Source organism: Danio rerio, chromosome 23, assembly GCF_049306965.1.
Source record: "Danio rerio strain Tuebingen ecotype United States chromosome 23, GRCz12tu, whole genome shotgun sequence".
Classification (NCBI taxonomy): Eukaryota; Metazoa; Chordata; class Actinopteri; order Cypriniformes; family Danionidae; genus Danio; species Danio rerio.
This window is the reverse complement of record NC_133198.1, coordinates 36,240,026-36,266,408: the sequence shown is the minus strand read 5'-3', so window position 1 is coordinate 36,266,408 and position 26,383 is coordinate 36,240,026. Positions and strand designations below refer to the sequence as shown.

General features: G+C 38.5%; 2 protein-coding genes across 22 annotated transcripts in view; one reads left to right on the top strand and one right to left on the bottom strand.

Moving 5' to 3' along the window:
- plxna2 (plexin A2) overlaps nt 1–26,383 on the top strand; it is a 775,253-nt gene that overhangs the window by 27,142 nt on the left and 721,728 nt on the right. The gene's annotated exons all lie outside the window — the stretch shown is intronic.
- si:ch211-226m16.3 lies at nt 294–25,695 on the bottom strand. 8 transcript variants are annotated; one of them, XR_012398325.1, is made up of 7 exons: nt 24,902–25,039; nt 23,920–24,132; nt 22,826–23,002; nt 10,051–10,170; nt 6,934–7,071; nt 3,880–4,104; nt 294–655 (listed from the first exon to the last, which is right to left on the bottom strand). XR_012398325.1 is itself a non-coding variant. In XM_073938350.1 (7 exons), the coding sequence occupies exons 1-6, from the start codon at nt 24,966–24,968 to the stop codon at nt 3,895–3,897; spliced, it is 780 nt and encodes a 259-aa protein (XP_073794451.1). In that variant the 5' UTR covers nt 24,969–25,039; the 3' UTR covers nt 294–655; nt 3,880–3,894. The 8 variants fall into 8 exon arrangements, 6 of the variants coding, with proteins under 6 accessions (XP_073794451.1, XP_073794449.1, XP_068072850.1 ...); XM_073938350.1 differs by having other exon boundaries at nt 3,880–3,959; XR_012398326.1 differs by lacking the exon at nt 23,920–24,132 and having other exon boundaries at nt 24,902–25,044.

Genomic DNA, 26,383 nt, shown 5'->3' with positions numbered 1-26,383 from the left:
TTTGAAATAAGTAAAGGATGAGTAAATGATGACAGATGTTTTATTTTTGGGTGAACTATACCTTTAAGAGTGCTTTACTCTGGTGTGTCTTGTGACCATAGGGAAATTGCAGCATTTGTGGTTTTATATTAGTCACATATCATAATATCGCAAATGCAATTAATCATTCTGCCTTAACTGTCAGCATTGTCCAATTATAGTTTAGATAATAAGTTACTAAATCACTATCACTAACTAATAGTTAGTTACTAAACGAGATAACAGCCAATGGAAGGCACTTGAGACAAGAATCATGGGTCGTAATCAGCCATCAAAGGCAAATTTAATATTGCAATTCATACCAATAATCATGGCTTCATTATTGTTCTGAACATCCATTACTCTGTGTCCTCTTGGCAGCGTATCTGTGATGATGTCACAACGCTGAGGAGGGGACAGAGACGGGGTTGATGCTTTGCCTTGGATTTGGTACTGTTGCCATGGGATACATATATGCTAATAAGCAAGATGGGCACACTCATGAGCAGCGCACCGACAAATCCAAGCAGGAGGCCGAAAATTAGAGGCCATGCTCTGTCTAGCAGATGGTGCTGGTAAGGTGGCGCAGGTTGCCTTATCACCACCAGGTCCACATCCTTCCAGGTAAAAGCTTTGGCTGTCAAGCAATCAGTGATTGGGTTTGTTAGCTAACGTTTGCAGTTGTTTACAGACAACTTTTTTTAACATGATTCTTACTCCTCTATAGGAGACACTCAAATTATTTTTTCCTACTATTATTTAAAATGAGCTGAAAAGACACAATTTAAAAATTTGTTTTAAAAACAACTTGATTGTTTCATGTTTAATTCACTTAAATGTGTTACGTTAAAGGTGCAGTATGTAAGTTGGACCCCAAGTGGTTGAACTAGGTTTTGCATGCCTGGTTCTATACACATGCAAGTGCAGGTTGCCAGATTGGCGACACCAACAGGAGCAGTCTAAAGGCTGATTTAAGTTGTGCTCTAAATAAAAGCAATGGCACACAACAAAAAGAATATTTTCCATATTAAAAGGAGTTTTTGTTTTAACCAACACCTGAAATTTATATTTTATTTCTTGCAGTTTAACAACACGATAAACTGTGATCACCTCAGGTACACCTCATGTGCTTTATTCAGAGTTACGTGATAATAATGTGTTTGAATGCCATTTTACAGGATATTTATTGTCATACTACTGAAAGCAGTAGATACTCGGATCTAAAAAAAAAAAAAAAACATTTCAAAACTTCAAACTTCAAAACTGTGACTCGGTGCAAGCCAACACCTATCAGTGATTCAGCATGTGGATTTAATAATGTCCATTTTGTTGGAGTGCAGTAAGTGCACTATTCTGTGCTTCTGAATGGCTGTATTTAAATTTCTGTCGTGTTTCGTCTGGTGCAAACAGCCAAATTGCTTATCAAATCTCTTGCAGGCAGCATGTTGTAAGGACACAGATTTACAATGTAACCTGCTCACCTAATGTTTACGTTCATAATATTTAGTTTATTTGCTAATTAATAACCACCTCATCTGGAACTCATATTGCTGCGTTCACACCGGTGTGAGTGATTTATATGTTAAATCATTGCAAAGATGCGAATAGACATCCTGCTGTGCTATACGCACAAATGAGGTGGTGTGAATGATGTGATTTATGCAAATGAAGCGGCGCAAGTTGATAGTTTTTTTTGTAATTGACACAATTAAAGCGTGTATCGCTCGAGTTGGGAAATGTAAACTTCTGTAGACATTTGTGCCGTGTAAACCAATCAGGAGCTTTCTCTTGGAGGGGAGTGATTATGACATAGCGCCTGTTGTTGGTGTCCTGGGAGAAAATGCTCCTACCGACACCGGAAAACAGTTCATCAAACTGGGCTCGGCTCAGTCTGAAGCACTGCTGAAGCTTCCATCATCCAAGTATATTTTCTGAAAGAGTTTATAAGCTCACAAAGCTGGGTGCAACTCAGAATGAATCTAGTGGACTCGGGCACGGCTCCGAACGGGTCAACGCTGTTTTTTTAGTCTTCCTAAAGCACACGAACACAGCTATTCTTTCAATAAAATCCATGTTAGTCATTTAGCAATGAAGCTATAGTCACCGGGCAGACAGAAGCCCCGGCCATGATGCGAATCAGTGTCTATTGTGAAGTGAATTTGATGTGCGAATGAGGCTATTAAACTCAAAATTATCACGCATTTATATCACTGCATCTGGTGTGAACAAAGCATGAGACTTTCGGATATTGTTATTGTCCACCGGAGGTCGCATTTCAGTCATGGACACACACTTTGAGAGCCTTTCTGACCACTTTCGGGGGTGCTGAAATATTATTGGCTAAACTGGCGTTGGGCAAGTTAAAGGGACCAAAACAAAGGCAGATGTTCCGGCTCGTAATAGACATTTTCAAAGCAGAATAACTGACATCAGCATTGTTTTTCAGATAAACAAGTATGTTCAATGAGCAAGTTTCTTAAATATCTGCAAACAAATGATGGTATTATTATGCTTTAGAAGAGTCAAAAACTTAGCACCTTTAAATTAACCGATTTGTGTTAGGACAGCATGAATTTACAGTGCATTTTTTACAGTGTATTAAATTAAAAATCATTTGAGAAATCAATCATTCAAACCTCTTTAAAACTCGTTAAAACCCAGTCTTTCTCCTTTATTTGACTGATGTTTTGACCAATCGATTCCTCTTTCAAAATGCAATGTTTTGTAATTTAACACACAGTACGAATCACTTTCACAAATTCGAAAACAAGCTACTTTGAAATGCTTCCATCAGCAGAATTTCACAGAAAAGCAAATATTTAGGTCATGTATACAATCGATGATCTCAAACATCAGATGGATCAAAACACGCAGTGAAAGTTTTTAAACTCACAGAGCTTTGCACAACGAGCTCTTCTCAAAAGATCAAGGAATATTTGTTTGCTCAAAATGATGCTTTTAAAACAACCCTCATGTTTTCTACTTAAATAAATTAACTATTTGAGCTCTTATCAAAATAATCGTTTGAGAAATTTAGAGAAATCAGAAGAAATCCATTTTTAAAATACATCGCTATTCTCTCATAAATCGATTGGGAGTTTTTAAAAGGAGATGGCTAGGTTTTAACCATTTAATACACTTAACACTCTTGAGGAAGAGCACTTGTATATTTGAGTCATGTAAGTTGGCTTTTATGTCACAAAATTAAATCAAGTCAAGTTAAGCTTTTACTACTTACATTGTGGACATAATACAAATACTACATATGTGTGGACTGTAGTATTGCAATGACATGTCTTACAGGACTACGTTGCTACATAAACAATCATAAAAATGAACGCTACATTGGACATTAGAGCTATTTTAAACCTTTACATAACTAACATACCGGTGCGCTAAATCTAATTATACTAATTATACACATACTATAAATACTTTACTGCACACAAAACCTAAGGCAGACTATAAAAAAAGTACTTTTACATAAAATGGAACAATATCATGCAATATGTTGTGCAAAAGATGTATATAAGTTTTCTTCAAACTTAAATACTAAGTAGTGCAACATGATGTGTGGTGCATTCACAGGTAAACATTGTTTTCCTTATTGAGTCCTTGCACAGTAAGATGCAGTTTTAAGGAAGTGTCCGGTGTTTATAGAGAGAAAAATGTTTGTACAGGTGGTTTGTCAAGCCCACTTACCTGTGTGAGGCACACTCAGAAGTGCACAGTCTTTTTATATAGAGATATGGAGTGATGGGTTGTAAAAATGTCTCTGGTGCAAACTGGTGCAAGTGTCTGGAAAAGTGTCAGAGATGAAAAAGCGCATGTTTCTACACATGGTTTGTCAAGCCCACTTACCTGTGTAAGGCACATTCAGAATTGCATGATGTTTTGAGGTTTCCGTGTGGTGGGTAAAAGAGGTGGTCCTATTTTGGGAGCTGGGATTGGGGATAAGATGTCAGAGGGGAGTAAGGTGATTGGAATTGAGGGCTCTAACAGCTTGTAGAAAGAAACTGTTGAGTAGTCTAGTCGAGCAGACTCTAATGCCACGGAAACCTTCATGATGGCAAGTGCTGGAAGAGACTGTGAAGCAATGGATGAAGCCTTTGACAGTACTGGTAGCTTTGCTGGAGCACCACAAATGAATGTTAACTAGTTTACATTAGTTTGCACTTTTTTGCTAGTTTATTAGTTTACATTAATTTGCTGGAGCACCGCAAATTAATGTAAACAGCTCACTATGAACACTCTTGTAATTTGCCTAAACTTTTACTAACTTTATTAATGATTAGTTCAAGTAGTATTAAAGATTACAGAGAACAAAAAAACAAAACAAACAAACGTTTAAAAAAAAAGCTGTGGGTAAAGTATAATAACTGCAGATGCTCGGATTGTGATCACATCTCGTTTTTTTTCTGTTGATATGTAATCCAAATATTTATAGCTTGAAACAGAATGAAATATGACTGGATTGTTCTGCTTTTTACGGCCTCTGACACAGCTTGATTCACGCTGGCATTCTCCCCTTGGGTTTTGGGTTTTGGAAAGGGAAAACAATTCCACCACCCCATTCAAACTTTTAGGATACCGGGTATTAGATTTGCAAAATCCATATGCACAACACGATGGCTTGTTTCCCTTGCTCGAAAGTTTGACAGACCTCCTGCGCGTAGTTACGTTTGCTAAGCCGTGATTGGTGTGTGGCGGTTTTCGAGTGTGGCTTAACGAAAGGTCAACTGGATGCACAAAGAGTAAGGCTGTTTGTAAAACTTACAGCGCCATCTGCTGTTAAAAACTAAGCTCACAATTGATAAAAATAGTGAAAATCGATACATTTTGAAAATCATTTAATCATTTTTAATGATATTTTCACAAATGCACAAATGAGAGTTATTTCAAAGGCATCATTTTATGAGGAGAATCTTTTGACTTGAGTTTATTGTATAAAGCCCTGTGACTTTGAAAACTTTCAATGTGTGTTTTTTTATCCATCTGATGTTTGTGCTCATTGATTGTATAGATGTGCCTTGCAGACTTAAACATTTGCTTTGCTGTGATGTATTGATGATAAGCGGTGGACATTCTGCTGATGTCAGTATTTCAGAGTAACACAGTAACATTAGTTTTCGAATTTGTGAAAATTATTTGTAAGGTTTATTTGGCTACAACACATTGCACTTTAAATGAGGACTCGATTAGATAAGGCAGACATTTAAGGGTGTAGTTTGGGTGTGTGATTGTCTTCAAAAACATTTTTTTTTGTTGTGCTGATTGAAAGTCCCTTCAAATTCCACTAGTAATGATTAAAGTAAATGATCTAAATGTATTTATATGTATTTTTATATTCTGGGTAAGTCATAAGACTAAAGAATGTTCATCTAATTAAATATTGTCAGGCCGACAATTACCATAATTCTGATAAGTAGCCCAAAATGTCTGTCAACAAATGTAGATTTGTACCAGTGGTAGTTCTAGTTTAAATGGCACCCTGGGCGAAGCCACCCCAAACATACCCCCTCCCCATCCCACAAGAAATAAAGACACTATGTGTTTGACTTACATACTGTATATTTAAAATGTTTAAATATATATTTTAAATATGTAATTATTAGAAATACATTTAAATATAATTCTTTATTTTCAATAAATACAGCAATTTGTTTATTATTATTATTATTAGTATTGTTGTTGTTGTTGTTGTAGTAGTTGTTGTTGTTGTTGTTGTTATTATTATAAAATTATAATTCTAAATAAACTAAAATCAATCCTAAATGTTACTGAAAAACAATGTAAAGACTTTTTAAAGATATTGTAAAGATATTTTAAGACTTTTGCTTGAACATTAATTATGACACTTCTATAGAATACAAAATAATATGTTTTATAGAATTATCTGTTGTCTTACACCCGACTCATGGCCGAGAATTAATGTTATTAGCTCCCGCCGGCCAAGCATTAAGCAGAGTCGCTTTTGGACGGCACGTGAGAGAAGTTTGTCTGCTGTCATCTTTAAGGTGCACACATTCATGTTTCAGGAGGTGTGACTTTGGACGGCAGGGGAGGGACTGTATTTTATAAATATTATGCTAACCGGTTAGCATTGTGGCAGATCACCTACTGCACCTTTAAATAGAGAAGGTTTGGTTTTGAAGAGGTTTGAGTGATTGATATTTATATAACCTGATGTAAAATGTATTTTATGCACATTATAGTTATTCTGCAGCAGCACTTTTAACTTGAAAATATAATCGTTTGGTTGAAAATAACTTTTAAATGCATTATTATGCAAATACATGAGCAGATTTCTTTGCATCAAAAACCTGTGAATGGCATGTTAAGATGCTACTTTATCTCCAATATGCTAGGAAATTAAATATAACAGAAATGTGGAAGATGTGACAATGATTGAGCAGATTAATCGTTATCATAATGCATAAAGCAATTGTCTGTTAAAATTCAATTGTGATGAACTAGTATGTCCCAGTGATCTAATGTATCTATGTGTGAGAAACACTGCATTTTTTTATTAATCAACAGTGGCTAATTGGTGCTTAAAATCTTTGCTCGCTCTACACTAGTGTTGATAATGAATTCATTTTGGTACCAATCAATACTGAGATTTTAAAAACATCCTTTTCCCCAATAACATTTGAGTGCTGTTGAGCATGACAGCTCAACAGAAATGACTGTGATTGGCTGTGAAGGTCGTCAGTTCACAGAAATTCACTATTGTGACAACACCATTCTAGACTAATATTATGAGAGGAGCTCTGGGGGAAAAAAAAGTAAAGGAAATTGCTGTAACCGTCTGAAACATATTGCAATATTTGCATCTGCAAACTCAAGAATATCTCTCAAATAATTTGACAAATGAGTCTTTCAGTAATTTGAAATACTGCTGAGGCATCTCACCCTTTTTCTCAGTGAATTGCAGATCTTCAGGTTGATGCGTTTCTATATTGCTGGCCATTTGGTTTACAAGTTCGTGGTATCCTTCCACATATCTCTGAATAGCAAGAGTTTTGTCCTGGTTGATATTCTTACCCACTTCTGTGAGATCAAACAAAACACGCATTAGTTCTAGTCTAGTCCTCCAGTCCTGTCTTCACTCATACAGTTTTATAAGATGAATGGACTTCATTAAAAGGATGACAATCATGCTGGAGGCAGCTGCTTGTTTGTGACGTTTGTTTCATAATCATACAAGAGATGAGCCATTCTTGCAGCACATTAAGAAATCAAACACACAGTAATGGCCTCCATGAACGTCTTGAAATGAGATTAACTAAGTGTGCCGGGCCCAATAAATGTAGCAAGTATAATGAGCAAGTACAGCCGAAGAAGACACACATGCTGGAACATAAGTACGCAATTTATCCAAGGTGCAGCCGCTGAGTGGCTACTCCTCATCATAGCTCATTTACAGACTGCCAATTAAACTCTTGTAATTGTCACATTGTGCGTTTCCCATATGCATCGGGTTCTATGTGTGCATAGGAATAGCTTTTTTTTCTGCAGTGTGCCTCTTTGACTGAAAGATGTTCTTGGGCTGTCGTGCCTGTCGTTTTTTTCCCCCCACTTTTTCCGTGTTTATCCTTTTCTCCCTTTAACGGAGATGATGAAAGGAACAGATGGCGTGTAGTGAATTTGGTGTCAGCTCCAGCGAGCCTGCTGTCATATCGTTTGCACCTTCTCATATCCGATGCCATTCGGCTATGGAGTCACGCGCACACTGGACCACAATCACTGCCAGAGTGACAGGGTGCAAAGCGCATCCCATCACAAATGGATAAAAATAACAGTGTGCGCTGCTGAGTTTCATTTTTGCAGGGTGTGAGGTGGTTGGTTCAGAATTAACTTGGAAAAACAAAAGAAAAGTTGTTAAAAGCAAGTTAAAAACATTTTAATTGAACGAAAATCAATTAATAGCTGTTGTTTTCCAGGTGCCCTTTAAGGTGAAGTAGTTTTACAAAGAAAAAATCTTTTTATTTTCTTCCTGACTTCTCTGTAAATTATTTAATAAAAATGATCAGCCTGAAAGAAAAAACACATCTGGCTTTTTAAAAAATATACCAACGCTGCTATTCGTAACTTTTTGATGTTTTTTTTGTGTGGCTAATTCGTATGAATTCGTACAATCTAATTAGTACGATTTTCTCATCACCCAATGTCTGTTGGGGTTTGGGGTGGGGTTGGGTTCCACGCCTCTTTTTTTAAAATCGTACATTTTCATACGACTGAACTCGTACGAATTTGACAATGTAATATCCTTACGTTTCCTTGTGAGATCAGGCTGAATATACATATATTTATCGTTAATGTCAGACAATTTGAAGTAAAGTTGAGCTTTTACACCACCTATTATGCAGATAGTTTTTAAAGATCAGGTTATTTATCTGTCACTTTGGTGGTATATTCTCAAAAGGTACTCTTTTGTACCCATACGGTTTATATTGGTACCTTAGAAGTACAGAAGTATACAGCCATATCACCATGCAGCCCAAGACCAGTTACTCAATAAGCTGAGCAGGGCTGAGTCTGTTCAGTACCTGAAAGGGAGACCGCATGGGAAAACTAGGTTGCTGTTGGAAGCGGTATTAGTGAGGACCGAATGGGGCGCTCAACCTGCGGTCTGTGAGAGTCCTAATGCCCCCGTATAGTGAAGGGGACACTATACTTTCAGTGAACACTGTCTTTCGAATGAGACAAACCGAGTTCCTGACTCTCTGTGGTCATTAAAAATCCCATAGCACTTCTCTTAAAGAGCAAGGATGTAACCCCGGTGTCCTGGCCAAATTCCTTCCATCGGTCCTCACCAATCATGACCTCCCAATCATCCTATCCACTGAATTGGCTGTATAACTGTCTCATCACTGTGTGGTGAGCTTACTGGTGCCGTTGTCCTGTGGCTGCCGTCGCACACTGGTGGTGGTGTGGAGAGACCCCCCTCATGATTGTAAAGCTTTTGGATGTATGGCCATACATGATAAATGCGCTATAAAAAAACACCTTACATTATATTACAAATGAGTTCAAATGTGTACCTCTATGTAGGGCGGAGTGTCTGTGTTTGAGTGGAGTGTCTGAGGAATGTCTTGCTAAAAAGTCAACAATTAGATATTTTCCCCAAATCGCACAGGTACCTTACAAGTACAGATGAGTTCCTAAAAAGTACAAATGTGTACCTCCATGTAGGGCTGTGTGATTAATCAACATTGAATTGCTATCGCAATTTGAAGCGTTGCTGTTAGCTAATCACAAGAGGCTGCGATATGAAATGTATATTAAATACAGCAATTTCCTTAGCCCAAAGTAAATGCATGACTGCTCTCTGTGTGTGACTAGCCAATTGAGTGAGCACACATTCATTTTGCCCAATCAGAATTGTGAAAACGTACTATGCAGAACACCCATATAAAAACAAACAAACAAACAAACAGGAAAGCGCAAACAAGTGGGATGATGACTTCTGCTGCTCCTGAAGCATTAATAGACAAATTAATATCAACAAAAACAGGTCATTTGTAAAAATTTGTTGCAGAATTATTTCCACATCATAAGGAAATACAACAACCAACAACTAAAAAAGCATCACAGGAAGAGGAGCAAGAGGAGTGTTTTGCTAAAAATCAACTAAAAGTATTGCCGGTGACATTCAATCTTCAACCAAGCAACATCAAAGTACAATTTCAGAGTTGTTACACCATATGAAAGAAACAATTTGAATAAAGGTTAGAGTAAGTTATTATCTTTTAAGTTCCTTTTTTAAAGAATGCTCACTGCATTCACTGAATATTTTTAAGAGAACGCATTTACTCACTTTTTAAGTAATCGCTTTGAAAGCAACGGGTTTGCTCACTTTTTGAAAGTCAACTAATTGCTTTTTACTGTGTGGTAATGATATATTGTGCATCCCTGTACAATACTATACAAATTATTGCATGTTACTTTGTAATGTCAGTTATAATCTGGTTATTGATTGATGTGGTGCTGTGCATGTATGTGTGTTTTTGTGTGTATGCTGCTGACCTATGGCGATGTCAGTCCTGCCGATCTGTTGAAGTGCTCGAGACAGCCTGTCATAGTATATCTGCTCACCGTGAATCTGAAGCCAGTCCTTTAGTGCTGAATGACAGGGGGGCTGATGGTCTGATACACACATGCGCACACGCACACACACACACAAACAAACACTTGTATAAATGGTTCACAAAGACTCTTCATAGGTGTATAACATTTGAGTTTAACTGTTTTTGTTGTCTCATATTAGTCAGAGAGTTACATTATCAAATATACAAAAAATCAATAAGACCTCAATTGTTCCAATCTATCAGCAGAAAACTAAATGTATTCACATTTTCTTACTCTCAAAATCAAACAATAGAATTATAAATTCTTACAAAAACAATATTTAGGGCAAAAACACAAATCTAAAATATATAATAATAATAATAATAGGGTACATACAATAACATTACAAACAAAACGAACACACATTGGGCCATAACAAGGCCCACACGAAATCTGCGTGCGCAGAATTCCGCAGATTTTCCGCAGAATTCCGCAGATTTCTGCAAATTTTTAACCCATCATTAATTCTGTTTATTTACTTTTTTATTTTACTTTTATTTTACTAATTTATTTAGTTTTTAATATAATTCATATTAAATAATTAGTAATTTATTACTTTTATTTTATATATTAAGGTTTTAGTTATGATACTCCGCTGGATACTCCCAAAATAATTGCACAGAAATCTGCAGATTTTTACCAAAATTCTCAGCAGAAATAGCAAAAAACCTCCGCAGATTCCGTCTGGCCCTGGCCATAACAGCAATACAGAAATATATATGTAACCCAGTAGAATGAAGTTCTACAAGTTAAGTTTTAAAGTAATCTTAAGGTTATTTATTTATTTATTTATTTATTCATATTGGTTCTAGAACAGAATTAAATCTAAAATGTGTTTTGCATTCATTTGTGAATATACATCCTAATGTTGATGTGTAATGATATGAGCGTCTATCTCTGAGAATATGATAAGATAGCAAGTTTGATCAACCTTCACTGAAATACATGGGGTTAACAAGTTTGGTAGGTGTTCCTACAATATTGGTTTATATGCGTGTAGTCCCGCCCTCTGGTGTGGAGTGTGAAATGTGATTGGCTGTTGGGAACAGAGAGCGGAGAGAGGAGACACAGCCGGCAGTTTTGGAAACTGAAGGGGAGACTCGCGTCGCGGCTGTTTTGATTGCGTAACATTCACGGAGTATAAAAACAAGTGAATATATATTGATACTTTGAGTTTGTTTTGTGTTTGTTTTAAGTTCGCGGTGTGTTTTCATCATATAAGTTTCCAGTGTCAGTTATTAGTCAGTTCAGAGTGAGTGAGCATTTTTTAAATGCCTAGATTGTCAACTGACAGTTACGGAGGACTAAAGCTGAACTGAGAGAGAGACGGTTAAACCGAAAATAAGGAGGAGAAAAAAAGAGAGACTGTTAGATTAGCATGAAACAACGTTGAAAGAGTCAAAGAGGAGCAAATAGCACCACAAATAGCCTGAATACTACATGAGATTTGCCTCTCATCAGCTGGGGAGAAAAAGTGAAAGTGAGGATTTGAAAGACCCGCGGCAGAAGTTCGCCGATCGATCGCGGCTCGTTGGCCCGTTGTTCACAAGTGTTGTCAGTTTGGAGAACTGCCATATATTGCTGTCATCTGGATCGCTGTCAACTGGATCGCTGTCATCTGGATCGCTGTCAACTGGATCGCTGTCATCTGGATCGCTGTCAACTGGATCGCTGTCATCTGGATCGCTGGCATCTGGTTTGCTGTCATCTGGATCAAGGTCATCTTCGTCTGAGGTATCTTGTTTAATTTTATTTGTGCTCAGGAGAGTGAAGAGGCCATTTTCATTTTCCCGGCCACAACGTACACTAGCAGCGATACAGGCCTGCAACGGGGGGTGTATGAATGTGTGAGTGTGTGGGCCCACAGATTATTGAGTTGTTTATGGAGATGCAGTGAGCATAAAATACTGCTGCGTGTTTTACAGTATAGATTTATACTAATAGTTTATATAGGTTTAATTCAGTGTGTAATTTAGTGACACAATTGTAGCCACTTTCAAAGAGAAACATATTCAGTTACTCTTAGTCACTTGTTGATTTATAAGTTTAATTGTTAGAGTGTAGAAAGGTGGTATTTTTCTATATTGGTTTAATTAATATTCTTCATTGTACTGTAAATTGCTGGGTTTGACTTTGGGTCATTTTACTGTCTTTTAGCTGTGCATAAATTCTATATTTTGTATTTTGTTTTACATCTGGGGTTTTTCCCAATATTTACATTTCTATTCTAATTAAATTATTTATATTTTCTGATTTATCTAAGAGTTTTATTATTCACAGAGTTTATTTCTGGTAATTTATTCAAACACAGCAAATATTTATATTCTCATCTGCCTTATTTACATTACGTCATTGAAATATATCAGAGGGGCCTACTTCAACATATCTGTAGGCGTTTAGTGTATTGAACCTGGAGCGCTATCTTAAACTTAATACACCTAGGTGGCGCTACATAAAGTGGGGGCTCGTCCGGGATCTCCCTCTGATACATCAATGATAAGTTCATAAAGAAAGAAGAGACAAGTTAAATTATCTGAATCCAAGCACCTACTGTCTTCTATTCAAAAGTTCATAAACTGTCGCTATGGCTTTGAGAAAGGACCCCAGTCTTCAAGCAGAGTTAACAAAATGGTGTGAAGCAGCCAGTATTGATTCTACTCATGCTTTAATCCTGTTAAATGTACCTGTTTACACAGAAGTGGCAGAGATTGAAGATGTAATGGAAACTGTCAAAGCTCTGGGAAGGGTTCGAGTGAGGGACACAAGAGAAGGACCTACTGCCCAGTCTATGATGGTTCTATGTGAGTGCCGACAAGCCACTGACTCCACCCGTATTCCTCCTGAAGTGACAAGGGGGGAAAAGAGTGAGCCCTGGTCAGTTATCGTGATTCAACCAAGTGAAAGTGCCTCTAATACAGATGCTGAAGGATTCTCTGAAAAGCTGACAAAGTTCCTGATGGAGGAAGGGAAAACTTTCAGTGACGTAAAAGCTTTAATTACACCCCACAGTGCTGGTGACAGTTCTCCTGAATCAATTATACGTGCAATGGGTGAAGTACTGGAAAAGACCATAAAGCCAACAAGTGATGGAAATGCATACCGACGACTTCGGACATTTTCAGCCATTGTTCCAACCCCAATTGGAGAGGAAAACATGGATAACTGGATAGATCAAGCAAGGCTCATGATAACTGAGTGTGACTGTACTGAAAAAGAAAAACGACGCAGAATCATGGAAAGCCTTAAAGGACCAGCAATGGAAATAGTGAGAGCTGTTCGTTTCTCAAATCCAGAAGCAGGTGCTTTAGAGTATGTGGAAGCATTAGAGAGTTCCTTTGGATCTTCAGAGTCTGGTGAAGATCTGTATTTTAAGTTTCGACTTATGCGTCAAAATGCAGGGGAGGCATTATCAGAGTTTCTGAGGAGAATTGACAAAGCTCTAAAAAAAGTGGTGGAAAGAAATGGCCTGTCTTTCAGAATGGCCGATAAAGTGCGAGTAGAACAACTCATTCGAGGGGCAGTGAATTCTGATCTCATGTTGCTACAGTTGAGGCTTCGAGAACGTACAGCATGCCCACCTTCTTTCCTGAGTCTGCTGAAGGAAATACGTGAGGCAGAAGAGAGTGAAGCTTCTCGCCACAGAATGTCAGTTAAAGCCAAATCCATACAGTATTGTGATGAAACCACAAGCACATCTGTCATTCAAGAACTCAAAGGAGAGATTCAAGAGCTGCGTGCACACTTATGTGGAGTCATGCCCAAAACTGTTTCTACTTCTTCTTTGGTGGTTAAATCCAGAGAGAAACCTAACCAGATGGAAAAAACAGAAGATGTAGAAGTTCAAGAGTTAAAGAAACAAGTTCAGTACTTACTACAACAGTTGGCAGTTATGAGTGTCAGTCCTTCTCAGGGCTCACTAGAGGTTACAGAACAACGGCCAAAACCATCACAGTCCACTTCATCATCATTTAGCCAAAAGTCAACCAGAACAAAAGATGATTATTTCTGTTACAAATGTGGACAAGACGGTCATATTGCGACAAAATGTCAAGCCCCACAAAATTCAGACCAAGTAATCCAGAAGCTAATTCGTTCTTTGCGGCAAGCTAAGAGTTTTAAGTCCGAGGCTAATGAAAGCAGAAAAACCCAGAACCAAGTTTGTTTCTCTAAAAAGAGTCAGACAGACATAAACAAAGCCAGCAGTATTCCAAAAGGCCTAGTTGGACCAGCATCAACAGTAGAAGTGACAATTAATGGACATTTATGTCAAGCCCTCTTAGACAGTGGATCACAAGTGACAATAGTGTTTGAGAGTTGGTACTCTAAGAATTTAAATTATGTACCGATTCACCCCTTGACTGGATTATCCATATGGGGCCTCAGTTCGTCCAGTTATCCTTATAAGGGATATATAGTAGTGGATGTCACTTTCCCGTTCTCAGTCAGTGGAGTAAAGGAGCCGCTGTCCATCTTGGCTCTCGTATGTCCTGAACCTCAAGGGCCCTCCCAGTTACCAGTCATTATTGGAACAAACGCCAGTTTCTTCCAGCGCCTTGCTACTCTCAGTCATGATGTAAAATCATCCAGCACTGCACAAGCTTTAAGAATTCATACTAACCTTCCTGAAATCCATCTCAATCAGCAGACATGTAAAAATACCTTAATCGACCAGCCTGAGGGGAAAGTACGGTGGATGGGACCTGAAAAGTGTGTAGTTCCATCTAGAGGAGAAGTACTGGCTGTCTGTAAAATAGAGACTGAAAAACCCTTGAGAAAAGAAATTTTCGTGGTAGACTCACCTGAAGAGGACAATCTTCCAGCTGGTACATTCATAACTCCATTTGTGCTTCCCTTTTCCACCATTCAAGATAACAGTGTGCAAGTGTTAGTCCATAATGAAACCTCAAAGGACATTTCAATTCCATCGGGTACAATAATGGCCAATGTGTACCTTACTGACACACTTACTGTTGGTTCTGGGGAAAAAAGCTCTCAAGTAATTGACCCAAGCCTGTTTAAATTTGAAGACTCATCCATTCCTGAGTTATGGGAAATGAGACTCCGTCAGAAGTTGGCAGTCAGAAGTGATGTCTTTTCTACCAATGAGTGGGATGTGGGATTAGCCCAAGGAGTTGAACATAACATTAGACTGACAGACACCAAACCTTTCAGAGAGCGCTCCAGACGCATCGCTCCTGCAGACATCGAGGATGTGCGACGCCATATCAAAGAACTTTTAGAGGCTGGAATAATTACAGAATCAAGAAGCCAGTATGCATCGCCCATTGTAATTGCAAGGAAAAAGAGTGGAGCAGTTAGGATGTGCATTGACTACAGAACTCTAAATGCTCGCACCATCCCCGATCAGTACACTACTCCCAGGATTGATGATGCTCTGGACTGTTTGGCTGGCAGTAAGTGGTTTTCTGTGCTAGATCTTCGCAGTGGATATTATCAAATAGCTATGGCTGAGGAGGACAAAGAAAAGACAGCATTTATCTGTCCTTTAGGATTTTTCCAGTTTGAACGTATGCCTCAAGGGATTACTGGAGCTCCAGCCACATTTCAACGGCTAATGGAAAAAGCTGTTGGTGACATGCATCTCCTTCAAGTAATAGTCTATCTGGATGATATCATTGTGTTTGGGCGCACTCTTGAAGAACATGAAGAGAGACTATTAAAAGTTTTAGATCGACTCAGAGAGTGTGGCCTCAAAGTTTCAATTGATAAATGCCAGTTTTGTCAGTCCCAAGTACGTTATGTGGGGCACATTGTGTCAGCTGCTGGAGTATCACCAGACCCAGCTAAAGTTGAGGCGGTAACCCGCTGGAAAATGCCCACTGATCTGAAATCACTGAGATCCTTTCTTGGTTTCTGTGGATTTTACCGACGATTCATAAAAGACTACTCAGCCATTGTAAGGCCATTAACAGAACTCACTAAAGGGTACCCACCAACATCTGGCCAAAACAAAAAGACCGCAGATGTCAGGAAATATCACAAAACGTCTGAGCCTTTTGGAGAGCGTTGGGATGATAACTGTACAGCAGCATTTCACAAGATCATTTATTGTCTCACACATGCCCCAGTACTTGCTTTCGCCGACCCTAACAAATCCTATGTTCTTCATGTGGATGCTAGCCTTAATGGTCTGGGAGCTGTTTTGAATCAGGAGCATCCTGGTGGACTTAGGCCAGTAGCCTATGCAAGCCGAAAGCTGAGTGCATCTGAGCAGCGTTACCCCATTCATCAGCTTGAGTTCTTGGCGCTTAAATGGGCAGTTGTGGACAAGTTCCATGATTATCTTTATGGTGCTCAGTTTGTGGTGAAAACAGACAACAATCCACTTACCTATGTGCTGTCCAGCGCCAAGTTGAGTGCAACAGGTCACCGATGGTTAGCTGCTTTAGCCACATACAACTTTAGCTTACAATACAAGCCTGGGAGTCACAACACGGATGCTGATGTATTGTCACGCTACCCCTTTGAATCAGCTATCTCAACAGAATGGAAGGAAATTTCAAAGTCAGGAGTAAAAGCTATTTGCCAGCTGGCAAGAATTAATGAAAGTGATGAGTCATCCTCCAGGCTAGTGGATCATCTATGTGTCTCTCCTCACAGTATCCCAGAAGCATTTGCTTGTCCCACTTCTTTGAGTTTCAGTCCTATGGAACAGTTGAGCCATGAGGAGTTAAGTAAGGCTCAAGATGAAGATCCTGTAATTGGTATAGTGAAGCAAGAATTGGAGTCTGGACAAATACTTACTGATACTAGGAGTTCAGATGATTCAATTGCTCTGTTACGGCGGCAGGGACCCAAGTTGAAAATTGAGAATAAACTTCTGTACAGAGTCACCAACAGTTCCTGCAGAAAGGAAAATATACAGCTTGTCTTACCCTCAAGGTATTGGTCCCATGTACTGCGCTCCTTGCATGATGACTCTGGTCATTTGGGGGTAGAGAGAACAACTGAACTACTGAGAGATCGATTCTATTGGCCCCGAATGTCTAGCTATGTGGAGCAGTATGTTAAGAATTGTGGGCGATGTGTAACAAGAAAAACAGTACCTAAGAAGGCTGCCCCACTGAACCATCTAACCAGCAATGGGCCATTTGACTTAGTATGTATTGACTTCTTATCTATTGAGCCTGACTCCAGAGGTCTAAGCAATGTTCTGGTTGTAACCGACCACTTCACTCGCTACGCACAAGCATTTGTAACCAAAGATCAGAAAGCACTAACTGTGGCCAAAGTACTGTGCGAAAAATTTTTTGTTCACTATGGCTTACCCACCCGAATCCACTCAGATCAGGGAAGAGACTTTGAGAGTGGTCTCATAAAAGAAATGCTTAACATGCTTGGTATAAGAAAATCCAGAACGTCACCCTATCATCCACAAGGAGATCCTCAGCCAGAAAGATTCAACCGAACACTGCTGTCCATGCTCGGTACTCTGAATCCTACGGAGAAACACAGATGGAGTCAGCACATCAACCGATTAGTGCACGCTTACAACTGTACTAAGAATGATGCAACTGGATATTCCCCGTACTATCTTCTATTTGGAAGAGAGGCTCGTCTGCCAGTGGATGTGTGTTTTGGAACTTCACCTGATGGAAAAGGAGCTGGTAGCCATCGACAATATGTAGAAAGAATGAAGTCAGAGTTACAACAAGCATATCAGTTGGCTACTGAAACTGCACAGAAAAGTCAAAAGAGAAACAAACGATTGTATGACAAGCACATAAAACATCAGACATTGGCTGTAGGAGATCGTGTGCTGACAAGAAATCTGGGTATGACTGGAAAGAACAAACTTGGTGACAAGTGGAATTCTGTTCCTTACCTGATAGTTGAAAAGCTGAATAACTTACCTGTATATCGTTTAAAACCTGAATCTGGAATGGGAAGTGTGAGGACTCTTCACAGAGACCATCTCTTACCTGTTGGGGATGATGTGAGATTGTCTGATTCAGGAAAAATTCAAAATACAGCTGCTCCAACAGAGATCAGGACAGAATCTGTGGGGAGAAAATATGGAAGAGGATTAAAGGAAATAAATCAGAACATGACAGGAAGTGGATTGACAAATGACTCAGACAGTGAAGAGGATGACTTGTGGTATTACTACCCGAATAGGGTCGATGAAACTCAAAAGTATGTAACACAGGAGGAATCTTCAATAAATGAGGGAGCAGTTTACAATAAGGATGAATTGGAAACACCCGCTGCAGAGATGGATGACACATCAGTCACTGACCAGGGCCACGAAGCAGTATTGGAGCAGACTCCTGAGGAGCTTGAAGATCCTGCTCTAGAAGGGGGAGATCCTGGAACAGCCAATACTACTAGAGAGGTAGTAGAGCATGTTCATGTGCGACCTAAGAGAAACACAAGACCTATAGACCGATTGAGCTATGATTGTCTGGGGAGACCCACTAACAAGTCTTTAACCTTAGTTCACAGAGGAATGGTTGTAAAAGTACAAGGTGGGGATAGTTCACCAAAGTTTTGTAATACAGTGTGGTGCCACCCTATGGCACGGTGTACTCATTGTGTTCAAGTAAGCAATTGTGCTGAGCCTGAGATCACTATTGAAGTTTAATGAGGTAATCTCATGAGGACATGAGATGTTTAGAAGGGGGAGCATGTAACCCAGTAGAATGAAGTTCTACAAGTTAAGTTTTAAAGTAATCTTAAGGTTATTTATTTATTTATTTATTTATTCATATTGGTTCTAGAACAGAATTAAATCTAAAATGTGTTTTGCATTCATTTGTGAATATACATCCTAATGTTGATGTGTAATGATATGAGCGTCTATCTCTGAGAATATGATAAGATAGCAAGTTTGATCAACCTTCACTGAAATACATGGGGTTAACAAGTTTGGTAGGTGTTCCTACAATATTGGTTTATATGCGTGTAGTCCCGCCCTCTGGTGTGGAGTGTGAAATGTGATTGGCTGTTGGGAACAGAGAGCGGAGAGAGGAGACACAGCCGGCAGTTTTGGAAACTGAAGGGGAGACTCGCGTCGCGGCTGTTTTGATTGCGTAACATTCACGGAGTATAAAAACAAGTGAATATATATTGATACTTTGAGTTTGTTTTGTGTTTGTTTTAAGTTCGCGGTGTGTTTTCATCATATAAGTTTCCAGTGTCAGTTATTAGTCAGTTCAGAGTGAGTGAGCATTTTTTAAATGCCTAGATTGTCAACTGACAGTTACGGAGGACTAAAGCTGAACTGAGAGAGAGACGGTTAAACCGAAAATAAGGAGGAGAAAAAAAGAGAGACTGTTAGATTAGCATGAAACAACGTTGAAAGAGTCAAAGAGGAGCAAATAGCACCACAAATAGCCTGAATACTACATGAGATTTGCCTCTCATCAGCTGGGGAGAAAAAGTGAAAGTGAGGATTTGAAAGACCCGCGGCAGAAGTTCGCCGATCGATCGCGGCTCGTTGGCCCGTTGTTCACAAGTGTTGTCAGTTTGGAGAACTGCCATATATTGCTGTCATCTGGATCGCTGTCAACTGGATCGCTGTCATCTGGATCGCTGTCAACTGGATCGCTGTCATCTGGATCGCTGTCAACTGGATCGCTGTCATCTGGATCGCTGGCATCTGGTTTGCTGTCATCTGGATCAAGGTCATCTTCGTCTGAGGTATCTTGTTTAATTTTATTTGTGCTCAGGAGAGTGAAGAGGCCATTTTCATTTTCCCGGCCACAACGTACACTAGCAGCGATACAGGCCTGCAACGGGGGGTGTATGAATGTGTGAGTGTGTGGGCCCACAGATTATTGAGTTGTTTATGGAGATGCAGTGAGCATAAAATACTGCTGCGTGTTTTACAGTATAGATTTATACTAATAGTTTATATAGGTTTAATTCAGTGTGTAATTTAGTGACACAATTGTAGCCACTTTCAAAGAGAAACATATTCAGTTACTCTTAGTCACTTGTTGATTTATAAGTTTAATTGTTAGAGTGTAGAAAGGTGGTATTTTTCTATATTGGTTTAATTAATATTCTTCATTGTACTGTAAATTGCTGGGTTTGACTTTGGGTCATTTTACTGTCTTTTAGCTGTGCATAAATTCTATATTTTGTATTTTGTTTTACATCTGGGGTTTTTCCCAATATTTACATTTCTATTCTAATTAAATTATTTATATTTTCTGATTTATCTAAGAGTTTTATTATTCACAGAGTTTATTTCTGGTAATTTATTCAAACACAGCAAATATTTATATTCTCATCTGCCTTATTTACATTACGTCATTGAAATATATCAGAGGGGCCTACTTCAACATATCTGTAGGCGTTTAGTGTATTGAACCTGGAGCGCTATCTTAAACTTAATACACCTAGGTGGCGCTACATATATAAATACAAATTCTATATGCAACAGGTGGTGTAATGTATTTTATACTGTAAATGCTTACAATGCCCCCTAAACCCAACACTCACAGGAAACCTGAGGCTAATTTTGAACAATCAAAAGACCCAGTTAAAAATCTTTCCATTATAAAATTGTCACGTTTAAGATCTGATTTCTTTAAAAATCATTGGTCTTCACTGCCTGTTAGATATATGATATGAAGTGGGTCTCAGACTGGACACGAAGCACTGCATCAAAATCCATATTCCCCAACATGTCTTTAACATATGACAGTTTATTTTACTGCAGCATTTTCAATGGAATTTTTGCGCTAGCCTGTTACCACTGACGGTGCTAGTGGTTACAATGGTCTTTCATCCCATTTTATGCTTGAACAACTAAATAAATGCTTAAGTCTAATTAACTTAATGTATTGTAATTATATTACAACATCAATCCTGTAAAAACAACCTTGTAAATATTGTAAGTAGTCACATTAAGCTTTCACCGGAAGTTTATCATGGGCTTTATGAACTTAGCTGTTCATAAAGCCTATCAAATATTAGCCTGTGAAACATTACTAGGTGCTTTTTATCCATTGGGAAAACTGACCAAAATAACCATTTGATATTTGATTTTTCCATATTTTAGTCTTGTAATATTTTGTATTAGGCTTATTGTTTTGTTCATTTCTGCACTGACACTTCGAAAGAAAGATCAACATTGATCTGCTTCATGATCTGACTGCAGTCTCGCTTCATCTGTTATTTCTTTCTATAATTTAAGCTTATAATGCACAATACTAGTCATTTTTTTAATAGATAGATTGATTGATTCAATTCGCTTGTTAAGTTATGACGTATCTGTGACATACTGTATGGAATACTGTTTTCGGGTCCAAGCCGCTACTCATTTGAATTGAAAAAATATTCATTTATGGATATTTTTTAGTCATATCACACTTTAAAGTGAATTTTATGTAACAGGTTTGTAGATGTTTTGAATAGTTTGTCAGTGTGATTCATGTTAACGGTTTTTTGATTGTTCTTTGTCAGACCCATGTGACTTGTACTGCCTAATCTTGGCCAGGATGCTCATGTAAAAGAGATTTTTAATCTCAATGCATTTTTTTCTGGTATAATAAAGGTAATAGTATTATTAAAAAATAATAATAATAATAATAATAATAATATAAAATCATAGTGTACACATCAGTCTCTGGACTTGCTGCATCACAAATACCAACATTTTAATTATTTATAAAAAATTAATCACTTTCTGGCTATCGGATATTAGGCATGGATATATACATTGCGATCGTGATTTTCGAAAGTATTACATTGCTTTGTAAATGTTTATTATTACGTTTTGATTAACTCCCCATACAGTTTGATACAGTGCTTAGACTCGGAAACGGATAGATACATTTTTTTTTTACAAAACTTGACAACTGAAAATTGGCTGTGTATGAGAACGTCTTCTCTGATTTATATTTAGTGATGATGTCTGTGGGTGTCAAAATTAAAGTGCACCTTTTCATATTGTCTTATTGCTTATCATCATAAATTAAAATAACGACGTGACAGCTGAACGCAATCCGTGGGACTGAGACATAAATCCTGAAACTGACCAATGTGACAAGAGTTTACTCGCACGTGACTTGTTTTTACTGTTTTGGTCCACTTAGAAACTTTTCTGTGTGAAAGCGAACGACAACAAGAACAAAAATAAACTTTGTAACAATTTTAATCCCAGTTTCTGAACAAAACAAACGATCTACAGGTGTGAAAGCACCGTAAGTGTATTTTAAAGCATTTTGAATTAAACCATAGAGTAAAACTCGGTCATACTCGTATCATTAGGCAATTTCGTGTCCTTGTAAACCACATAAACAAGTACACACAGAGACACATACACAATGTCAGACGTGCTCCAGACAGGCAGAGGGAAAGCAGCCAGTAATAGATGCAGGAGCCCTTCAATTGTTCAGGCAATTAAACAATTCAATCATGTCCCACTGCCTCGATAGATTTCATTTCTGATGAAAAGGGATTATATCAACAATTCGTCTGGTTGAGATGTCTCTCGAGTGGACCTCTCGACGGCAGACTGATGTGTGCAGTGGGGATAAACAAATACATTTGGCTGCTCATGACCTCTTCATTTATCACAGGATGTGTCACGTCACGCAAAGCGCTGCTGGATTTCATTAGCATAACACAAATAAGTATCAATTTATTAGAGCCGTTTTAGACTATTTAAAGAGGCTGCGCTTGTGTGTGCCATACTCACTCGTGCTTCTGCGTCGTCTTGATGGAAATAGCTGGTTTCTTTCTGCAGACAGTCGGTCCAGGTGTTTGAAGATGCTCTCTTCGGGTTGAGATAAAGCGAAGATGAGGTCTTCACACTCTCGAACCGTCAGCAGCTCCACCAGACGCTCCAGCTGGTGAGGGCCGATGTCTTCAGCCACTGTGTGCATATGAGGAAAAATCGGTAACACTTTATTTTGACGGTCTATTTGAGTATTTGTAGACTGTTTGTGTTTGGTTAATATCTGTAGATACAGACATTCAACAGACAGTAACTGACTATAAGAAGCTTTGCAAGCACATGTCAATTTGCACTAAACCTAACCTCAACCCTAACACCAACCTAACAGTTTACTTATAATCTAATGAGAATTAGTTGGCATGTAGATGCAATGTAACTGAAATTCAACAAACGGACCATCATAATAAAGTGTGACAGAAAAATCATACACATTTCACATTTGCACCAGTGAGATGCCATTTAGTATCGCGTGATGGAAATAACGGTGCTAGAACTGAACGGCGTTACTTTTTTCAGTAATGAGTAATCAAATTTATTAATGTTTCACTCTTTACAATGCTGTTACTGACAATAAAATGTGCGTTGCTATAATTGAGAACACTGAAACCAGTGGTGTAGTCCTAAAAAAAAAAAAAAGTGGTGTACTATTACTGTCTTGATCACCAGTGATCTATTCACCAGAGATCACTGGAAGACATTCACACTCACACAAACTACAGTCCTGCCTCATAATGGACTACAAACCCAGTCATGCATCACACACACACACAATCGTTTCTGGTTCATATGGACCTTAAAGAAAATATTTTAAAATCTGATTCCATCAAAAATGGTAGATTTTTTTAAATTTATTTTTTATAAAACAAACCTTTTTTCCCTCTTTGTGATTTGGTCTGTGATATCTTGTATGTTTTATAAAAAAAGTCTAATATGCTCACGATGTTCATTCAAGAAAATGGGAATCTACTTCACAACCGCCATATTGAAGGTCACGTTCAAGGGAAATATATAAATCTCCATGCTTTCATGTTATCGACGCCAAATTCTGACCCTACCATTCGAATGTCGCAGCAGAAATCGAGACTCATCAGACCAGGCAATCGTTTCCCAATCTTCTATTGTCCAATTTTGTTGAGCTTGTGCGAATTGTAGCCTCAGTTTCCTGTTATTAGCTGACAGGAGTGGCAACCAGTGTGGTCTTCTGCTGCTGTAGCCCATCCGCCTCAAGGTTTGACGTGTTGTGAGTTCAGAGATGCTCTTCTGCAAACCTTGGTTGTAATGAGTGGTTATTTAAGTTACAGTTGCCTTTTTATAAGTTCAAACCAGTCTGGCCATTCTCCTCTGACCCCTGGCGTCAACAATGCATTTGCGCCTACAGAACTGCCACTCACTGGATATTTTCTCTTTTTCAACCTATTCTCTGTAAACCCTGGAGATGGTTGTACGTGAAAATCTCTGTAGATCAGCTGTCTTGACCATGTCTAAATGCCTAAATGCATTGAGTTGCTGTCATGGGATTGGCTGATTAGAAATTTGTGTTAATGAGCAGTTAGACAGGTGTACCTAATAAAGTGGCCGGTGAGTGTAAGTGTATATGTACATTTATTTATTTATTTTTGCAGGTTTGGTCCTCCAAAATTGTAATGTTTATCAGCCAATCAGAATCAAGCATTTAACAGCCCTGTTGTGTAAATGTATGCATATCACACTGTATATGCACACTGCTGTGCCTTTGTCATTCTAGTGTACCTGTCTCAGGCTTGACAGTCTTAATGGCATTAGTTACAAAAACCATCTTTGGAGGAATGTATAGAACAGCTGTTAGCCTCATAGGAGCAGCAGACGCGTGACATAGCCGAGAAGAGGTGTAATCAATTAATGGGGATGCGTGATAGGAGAAACACATTTCCTCCTCTATCACTGTCACCTTCTGTGAATAAACCGTCCCCTCATGTCAATACAGCACAGCCGGTGGATCATTCACGCAGATCTTTGTGCCTGTTTGTTATGTGTCAGCTGTAAACCGTCTCCACTCACCTGTATCATCAGCAAGACTTGGGCTGAGAAAAAGGAGGAGGAAGAAGCCGAGCACAGATGCTAGCATTGTGACTGAAGTCTTGGAGATGGCAGTTACATCTTTGGCTATGTCTTTATTTTCAAATCATCCGGAGTTATGAGTCATCACTTGTGGAATTTGAAACTAAACAGTGTGTTCTTTTCTCTGGACAGTTGGTTCTGTTAGGCCGGTTTCTGTTGAAGGACCAGCCAGTGCTGCAGGCTGGGATTGCCACAGTCTGAAATAGTCAAGGTCTTTGGGAAGGACACCTTCATTTTCTTCTAATTTATTTTTAGTTTCTGTGAGGATTTAAATGAATAATCTCCATGGATATAAATTAAGCAAAGCAATATTTTCCTACATTAAAGTCTATGTTAAATCTTAATTTACAATGGTTATTTTGCTAGCTTATGTCAAGTGAGCAATTAATCCGTGAAAGTGTAACCTTAACTACACAAGCAGATCGACAGGATGAAGTTATGGATTTTGGCTTGCTTCTAAATGTACTCTAATGTGATTGGACTGAAATAGAAGCATAAAATTGATCAATGACATCTTTACTGAACCAAAAACAACACATGTCACAAGATGCCCTTAAATTATATATTTCTCAAGCTTTTTTTGTCTAGCTTCTGTTTTGACTCCTTTACACATCTTATAGTTTTCCAATGATAAAAATACAAGTACGTGAGCACATACAGTACACACTGAGTATTGTTTGAGGTGTCCAGCGATTTCTGTAGAACCAAACAAACCAAGCAAATTAAATGTGAACACACCTTTACAGTTTAGATCTAAGAATTGTGTGAATGTGGTGTTGCCTCACATCAAGAAGGTCGCTGGTTCGAGCCTTGGCTGGGTCGGTTGGCGTTTCTGTGTGGAGTTTGCATGTTCTTCCTGTTTTTTGCGTGGGTTTCCTCCGGGTGCTCCGGTTTCCCCCACATTCCAAAGACATGCGGTACAGGTGAATTGGGTTGGCTAAATTGTCCATAGTGTATGAATGTGTATGGATGTTTCTCAGAGATGGGTTGCAGCTGCAAGCCTTCCACTGCATACAAACATATGCTTTGTAAGTTGGCGGTTCATTCCCCTATGGCGACCCCAGAATGATAAAGGAGCTAAGGCAAAAAGAAAATGAATGAATGAATGCTGTTGTTTTCAAGTGAACAATTAATATGTGGAAGTGGAAAAAAATGCTAATCTTTAACCAAAGTCTGACCATTTGCTTCTGCATTTGGAGTGGTGGTGTTTGTTGACAACAGTTATAGAAACATTTTTAACTACACCCCTCTCACAGTCTATGTTTTCATCCACCTATTTTATGTGCATTTTGGATATTTTTGGATAAAAACGGTTGATGGAAAATCCAAGATGTGCGTAAATTTTGAAAATGTGCATAAAAACTACAATGGAAATACTTTTATTGCACAAACTTTAGTATGCGCATTAAAAAAAGTCATGTC

What these genes read in the sequence shown, in the direction of transcription:
- si:ch211-226m16.3 (XM_073938348.1), bottom strand. Translation starts at nt 24,968, where the DNA reads ATGCTAGCATCTGTGCTCGGCTTCTTCCTCCTCCTTTTTCTCAGCCCA. An exon ending in AAGTCTTGCTGATGATACAG is followed by an intron (nt 24,133 to 24,901) that starts GTGAGTGGAGAC and finishes ATTACAACCAAG; the next exon opens with GTTTGCAGAAGAGCATCTCT. An exon ending in TCTGCTGCGACATTCGAATG is followed by an intron (nt 23,003 to 23,919) that starts GTAGGGTCAGAA and finishes ATATGCACACAG; the next exon opens with TGGCTGAAGACATCGGCCCT.